This window comes from Penaeus vannamei, chromosome 22, assembly GCF_042767895.1.
Source record: "Penaeus vannamei isolate JL-2024 chromosome 22, ASM4276789v1, whole genome shotgun sequence".
NCBI lineage: Eukaryota > Metazoa > Arthropoda > Malacostraca > Decapoda > Penaeidae > Penaeus > Penaeus vannamei.
Window position 1 is genome coordinate 1330840 of NC_091570.1, and position 7500 is coordinate 1338339.

Consider the following 7500-nt stretch of genomic DNA (forward strand, 5'->3'; position numbering starts at 1 on the left):
GTTTAATGAAAGTGAATCTGATGGTATCGCACTGTTTTTTTTTTTTGTTTTTTCATCTTCTTTTTTTGTTTTTCGTATCCCACTGTTTTTTTTCTTCGTTTCTTCTTCCTGTCTTTTTTTTTTTCGTTTTTTTTTTCTTTTTTTATCTTTATCAGATTAGAAAAGAAAATAATAACTAGGTATGCGTTAGTTTTGGTCAGAGTGGATTTTTTTTTTATATATATAAAAGCTTTAAGTGTTATTTGAAGTCCTTAGTTTAATGTTGTTATTTCATTTTTTTCTAGATAAAAAAAAGAAAAAAAAAATCATGTGACTCTCCTGCACTGGAAACAGACGTGTTGTTGTTTTGAATTTGAATGTTTTCGGTTGTATTGGTCAGTGAGATACCGTTATTCAATTTATTGTATATAGGATCTGTATTCTGATATTAATTTCTAGTTTTATGTTCTTCCTTTTCTTATACTTTTTCTCTTACACTTTTTCTTTCTGATCTCTTTCTCCCTCTATTTCTTTCTGATTCTTTTTGTTTTGTTCTCTCTTTCTCTCTCTCTCTCTTTCTCTCTCTCTCTCTCTCTCTCTCTCTCTCTGTCTCTGTCTCTCTCTCTCTCTCTCTCTCTCTCTTTCTCTCTCTCTCTCTCTCTCTTTCTCTCTTTCTGTCTCTCTCTCTTCTCTCTCTCTCTCTCACTCTCTCTCTCTCTCTCTCTCTCTCTCTCTCTCTCTCTCTCTCTCTCTCTCTCTCTCTCTCTCTCTCTCTTCTCTCCCTATATCTCTCCGTCTCTCTACCCTTCTCACATTCGCTCATACTTTACCTCTCTCCTCGCTTTTGTCTCGCCCTCTCTTTCTCACTTTCTCTCTCCCTCGTTTCTTTCTTCTCTTTTTCCCTTTCCCTACCTCCTCTCTACCCTCTCGACCTTCTCATTCTCTCTCTCCCTCTCCCGCTCTCACTCCCTTTCTCCCTTCGTCTCTATTCTCTCTGCTTCTCTCTCTCTCCCTCTATCTTATCTCGATATTCTTTCTCTCCCACTCCCTCTCTTTCTCCTCTCTCTTGCGCCCTCTATAATCGCATTCTCCCTCCCCCTCTCTCCTCTCTATCCCCCTTATCTCTCTCTCTTTCCCCCTTTCCTCCCTCTCTTTCCCTCCTCTCTATCCCCCTTTTCTCCCTCTCTTTCCCCTCTTTCCCTCCTCTCTATCCCCTCTTTCCCCCTACACAGCACGTGGCCGGCTCAGCCCTCGACGCCCTCCTAACATCCGTGGAATCGATCGCCAACGTGGGCGTGAGAGTCATTTCACTCGAGTCCCAGGCGCTCAAGCTGACGCCCGCGAAGCGAGGGGGCACCCGCGTGTGGCTGACGGCGCGCTCCAGGCAGCCCTTGGACCAGCTCCTCCTTCTGCACCGTCGGCAGGTAGGTCCTCGGCTCCGGCGTGAGTCGCTGCGGGAGGCTCGTGTTGCGGAGAGGAGGGAAAGAGAGGGAGAAAAAGGGGGGATAGAGAGGAGGGAGAGAGAGGGAGGAAGGAGGAAAAGAGAAGGAGATGAGAAAAAGGATGAGAGGAGGGAGAGAGGGAGAAAAGGGGGATAGAGAGGAGAGAGGGTGAAAAGGAAGAGAGGAGGAAGAGGGGAGAAAAAGGGGGATAGAGAGGAGGGAAAGAGAGGGAGAAAAAGGGGGATAGAGAGGTGGGAGAGAGAGGGAGAAGAAGGGGGATAGAGAGGAGGGAGAGAGAGGGAGAAAAAAGGGGGATAGAGAGGAGGGAGAGAGAGGGAGAAAGGGGGGATAGAGAGGAGAGAAGGGAGAGAGAAGGGGGAGGGGAAGAGAGGGAAGAGAGAGACAAGAGGATAGAGAGAAGGGAGGGAGAAAAGGGGGGATAGAGAGGGAGAGGGAGAATAGAGAGAGGAAGGAAAGAAAGAGGATAGAGAGAGGAGCAGGGGATAGAGAAGGAGAAAAGGGGATAGAGAGGGGAAGGAGAGGGACAAGGAAGAGAGAGGGAGAGAGGGAGAAAAGGGGGATAGAGAGGAGAGGGAAGAGAGGAGAAAGGGGATAGAGAAGGAAGAGGAGGAAAGAGAGGGAGAAAAGGGGATAGGAAGGAGGAAAGAGAGGGAGAAAATGGGGAAGGAGAGGGAGAAAAGGGGATAGAGAGGAGGAAAGAGAGGGAGAAGGGGGATAGAGAGGAGGAGGGAGGGAGAGAGGGGATAGAGAGGAGGGAGAGAGGAAGAAAAGGGGGATAGAGGTGGGAGAGAGAGGGAGAAAGGGGGATAGAGAATAGGGAAAGCGAGAGAGAAAAGGGGAGAGAATAAGGAAAGACAGAGAGGAAGGGGGGGATAGAGAGGAGGGAGAAAAAGAGGATAAAGAGGAGGGAAAGAGAGGGAGAAAAGCGGGATAGAGAATATAGGGAAAGAGATGGAGAAAAGAGTGATACAACGTTGCAGAATCCTGTTCAAGATTCGTGTTAGGGAATCGTGTTGAAGAGCCGGGTCCGCGGGGCTGTTCTCTCGTTGTTGGGTGCAATGTGACACGACCGTTGATGAGTTTCCTTGTCAGTGTGTCTGTCTGTCTGTCTGTCTGTCCGTCTGTCTATCTCTTCTTTCTGTCTCTGTCTGTGTGGTACTTTGTCTATGTCAGGTTCTCTTTCTGTCTCTCCCCTTCGACTTCCTCTCCCTTTCCTTGCTGATCTCCCTGTTCTTCGTCTTCTCTCTCTCTCTCTCTCTCTCCCTCGATCATCTTCTCTCTCTCTGTCTGCCTGTTTGCCTGTCTGTCTTTCTAACTGTCTGTTTTCTCTCTCCTCTCTCTCTCTCTCCTCTCTCTCTCTCTCTCTCTCTCTCTCTCTCTCTCTCTCTCTCTCTCTCTCTCTCTCTCTCTCTCTCTCTCTCTCTCTCTCTCTCTCTTCTCTTTCTCTCTCTCTTCTCTCTCTCTCTCTCCTCTCTCTCCTCTCTCTCTCCTCTCTCTCTCTCTCTCTCTCTCTCTCTCTCTCTCTCTCTCTCTCTCTCTCTCTCTCTCTCTCTCTCTCTCTCTCTCTCTCTCTCTTTCTCTTCCCTCTCTCTTTCCCTCTCCGTCTATCTCTCTGCTTAACCATCTTTTTTTTATGGACATGCATGCGTGAACATGAGTAAGTTATCAATATTCTGATTATTATGCAAATTACCATTGGAAACCATGTTCATGTTTTCGAAAGATCCTCACACCAATATTTTTTTTCTTCCCACTTATCTATTTATTCACCATTATTATACATACCATTATGCATATATCTTATTTTCATTTCTCGATGGTGCCATTACAGAGGAAAACCGTGTGATGGACCCGCAGCGATTTGCGAAAATGACCCTTCGATCAGCTGTGCACTAGTGTCACTTTCCCGTAACAGAATATTATATGCGCTCAGATTCAGAAGGGACGTTGCCGATCAGCTGATTTGAGGTGGCGTAAGAGTTTTTTTTTTCTTTCTTTCTTTCTCTTTTTTGGCGATTTATAGATGGTTTATTTCATTCGCGAAGCTTTGGTTGTGTGGGCGGGGGTTTCATTCTCCCGAGAGCGAGGGGAAGCCTTGTGTTGGGTGCTTTTTTTTTTGGGGGGGGTGGTTGATATTCATTTTTTGGTTGATATATATATGTATATATATATATGTATATAATATATATATATATATATATATATATATATATATATATATATATATATATATATATATATATATATATATGTGTGTGTGTATGCGTGTGTGTGTGTGTGTGTGTGTGTGTGTGTATATGGGTGCGTGTGTGTGTGTGTGTGTGTGTATGGGTGCTTGTGTGTGTGTGTATGCGTGTGTGTGTGTGTATGTGTGTGTGTGTGTGTATGTGTGTGTGTTTGTGTGTGTGTATGTATATGTATTTTCGATATTTTTCAGGTGGAGGTAGAGGAGATTAATTGATATTTCTTTTGGTGAAGATTTTGATTTCTTTTTGTTGATTAATATTCCTTTGGATAAAAAAAAAAGAAAAAAAAACGGAAGAAAATTTCTTTCTTTGCTCTGCCTTTTAAAGATCTCCAGCGAGTCCGGAGTGGGCGTGGTGAACGTGGGCGTAGGTGCGTGCGTGACCACTCCGCCCATGGAAGACGGACGGGCGTGGGTAGTGGACGCCAACAAGACGGCCCTCGTCACGCCCCGCCTGGACGCCCTCGACACAGGCTGCAGCTGCCACACCCACCCGTCGCAGATGAGGCAGCACCTCGCCCATCTCGGGGGCGCCGACCAGCAGCCCAGCGTGGCCGCCGTCACCCACACCGCCTCCTGCCAGCCCAACCCCTGTCTCAACGGCGGGCGGTGCATCGCCCTCGCCAGCGGGCCCAGGTGAGGGGGGGGGGGTGAGGGGCGCTGGAGGGGAGGAGGGAAGAGGGGGGAGGGGGGGGTAGGAAAGGTAATAAAGTGGGTGGGAGCGTGTGAGTGAATGGAGAGGGATAGGAGGAGGGGATAGAGGTGAGAGGTGAGTGATGAGGGGAGAGGGGTGAGGGGAGAGGAGAGAGAGGGGAGAGGGAAAGAGTGAGAGAGAGAGAGGGAAAGAGAGAGAGAGAGGGAAAGAGAAGAGAGAGAGAGGAAAGAGAGGAAAGAGAGAAACGTAAGAGAGGGAAAGAGAGAAAGGAGAGAGGGAAAGAGAAAGAGAAAGAGAGAGGGAGAAGAGAGAAGAAGGAAGAAAGGAAGAGAGAGGAAAGAAAGAGAGAAAGAGAGAAGAAGAAGAGGAAAGAGAGAAAAGAGAGAGGGAAAGAGAGAAAGAGAAGGAAAGAGAGAAAGAGAAAGAGAAAGAGAAAGAGAAAGAGAGAGAAAGAGATAAAGAGAGAGAGCGAGAGAGAGAGCGAGAGAGAAAGCGAGAGGCGGACTCACCAGGCCCTTCCCCCTGGCTCTCCCTCAGGTGCGTGTGTCCCGAGGGCACGGCGGGCTCCCTGTGCAAGCAGCTGAGCCGCCACTTCAGAGGCGAAGGCTGGGTGTGGGCGGCGCCCATCCCCCCCTGCAGCCGCGCCCACATCTCCCTCGAAATCCGCACGACGAGGGAGGAGAGCCTCCTTCTGTACGCGGGGCCCGGAGACAACCTGGCGCAGGCGTCGCCGCAGCTCCTGCAGGTAGGCCGAGTTCCCGCGCCTCCCTTGGCCGACGCGAGCTCCGGGGAGTCAACGGTGGCATGACCTTCGCGATGCTGATCTAACTCTCCTCATCCCACTTTTCCTCTCATCTCCTTATGATTAATATCCGTGCATATCATCTGCGCTGTGCAAATAACCAAATAAGTCCCATGATTTGCCATTTTGGACCCCGAGTTGAGCAAAATGTCCACAAATTCGGGAATTAGAAAAGTTTCTCATTAGTCTGAGGCTCTGGATGTTGGAGGAAAAGAGCAGCAGGTCAGTTGGAATATCAGATGCGCGTGTCTTGATAGTTTCTCTTATTTATGATGATCAACAAATGGATGAATCACTATATTTAAAACGATAATGATAACACAATAAATAATAATAATAAAAAAATCCATAGTAGGGAAAAAATGTTCCCCCCGAAATAACAGCAACAATAACAATAACAACAACAAAATCAGACACACACATCAAAAATCAAGAGATTCAAAAAGTTGCAAAAAAAAAAAAAAAAAAAAAAAAAATCCGGAGCTAATAATAATAATAATAATAATAATAATAATAATAATAATAATAATAATAATAATAATAATAATAATAATAATAATAATAATAATAATGATAATAGTAATAATAATAATGATAATAATAATGATAATAATAATAATAAAATATACAAATCCCTAAGCAGATCGAAAATCTTACACATATGCCTCCCCAATCAAAAAAAAAAAAAAAAAAAAAGAAAAAAAGAAAGAAAGAAGAAGAAATAAAAAAAGAAAGAAAAAAAGAAAGAAAAAAATCAATCAATAAAGAAAGTAAGAAAGAAAGAAAGAAAGAAAAAAAAAAACTACCCCCACCCCCTAACCTTCAGGCATTCAAACCAAGTCGATTTCTCCGAGCCAGGAGGACATGCTGAGCCTCGAGCTGCGCGGAGGACGACCGAGGCTGATGCTCGACCTCGGCAGCAGCCCGATCCTCCTCGAACCCGCCCACAGCCGCTCCGCCCCCAACCTGGCCGACGGACGCTGGCACCGCATCGACGTCGTGTGGGGAGACCATGTGAGTAGAAGGGGGGGTGGGGTGAGGGAGGAGGGGGAGGGGGAGGGGGACCATGTGAGTAGAAGGGGGTGTGAGGAGGGGGAGCAGGGAGGCAGAGGGGTGGGGGAAAGGGGGACCATGTGAGTAGAAGGGGTGGGGGTGGAAATGCTGTGAGCAGAGGGGGTGGGGGAGGAGGAGGAGGAGGGAGGGGAGGGGGACCATGTGAGTAGAAGGGAGGAGGGGAGGGAGGGAGGAGGGGGACCATGTGAGTAGAAGGGAGGAGGGGGAGGGTGGGAGGGGGGGATGGGGGGACCATGTGAGTAGGAGGGAGGGGAGAGGTGAGGAAGGTGAGGGAGGGGAGGGGGGGACCGGGACTGTGGGTCTCATGTGTGAGTAGAAGGGGGAGGGGGACGGGAGGAGGAGGGGGACCTTATGTGAGTAGAAGGGGGTGGAGGGGGGAGAGGGGAGGGGAGTGACCATGTGACCATGTGAGGAGGGGAGTGGTGGGGGGAGGGGGACCATGTGAGTAGAAGGGGAGGAGGAGGGGGACCATGTGAGTAGAAGAGGGTGGGGTGGGAGGAGGGGAGTAGAGGGGGAGTTGGGGGACCATGTGAGTAGAGGGGGAAGGGGGAGGGGGGTGGGGGGAGGGAGGGGGACCATGTGAGTGAGAGAAGGGGGTGGGGGAGGGAGGAGAGGGGAGGGGTGTGGGGTGGGGACCATGTGAGTAGAGAAGGGGAGGGAGAGAGAGGGGGAGGAGGAGGAGGGGGACCATGTGAAGAAATCAGAAGGGGGTGGGGGAGGGGAGGAGCAGGGTGAAGAGAGGACCAAGGGGGACTGAAGTGGAAGAGAAGTGGGGAGAGGGGAGGGAGGAGGGGGGACCATGTGAGTAGAAGGGAGGTGGGGGAGGAGGGGAGGGGGACTATGTTGAGTAGAAGGTGGTGGAAAGGAGGAGGGGAGGGGATGTGAGGAGGGGACCAAGGCGGAGGGGAGGGGGTGGGGAGGGGACCATGTGAGTAGAGGGTGGAGTGTGGGGCAGGGAGGGACCATGTGAGTAGAAGGGGGGAGGGGAGGGGAGGAGGGGAGGGGGGGGGGTTGTTTAGGGGTATGGTTTTCTTCTCCGTGTCTCTGTCTTTGTCTGTTTATGTCTGTTTGTCTGGTCTGTTTGACTGTGTGTCTGTTTATGTCTGTTTGTTTGGTTTGTTTGACTGTGTTTCTGTCTGTGTCTGTTTATGTCTGCTTGTCAGTTTGTCTGCTTGACTGTGTGTCTATTTGTGTGTCTGTTTGTCGGTCTGTCTCTTTGACTACTTTGTTTATCTGTCTGTATGTCTGTCTGTGTGTGTTTGTCTGTCTTTCTTATCTTTCT

General features: G+C 48.8%; 1 protein-coding gene across 2 annotated transcripts in view; it reads left to right on the forward strand.

Annotated features, from left to right (window-relative positions):
• Positions 1-7500, forward strand: part of LOC113829630 (putative neural-cadherin 2) — a gene marked incomplete at its 3' end in the record, with an annotated part of 134746 nt that overhangs the window by 114674 nt on the left and 12572 nt on the right. For both annotated transcript variants that reach the window (XM_070136379.1, XM_070136380.1), the window contains 4 exon segments: positions 1212-1403; positions 4016-4323; positions 4880-5087; positions 6003-6158. In XM_070136379.1, coding sequence (XP_069992480.1) covers positions 1212-1403; positions 4016-4323; positions 4880-5087; positions 6003-6158 — 864 coding nt within the window.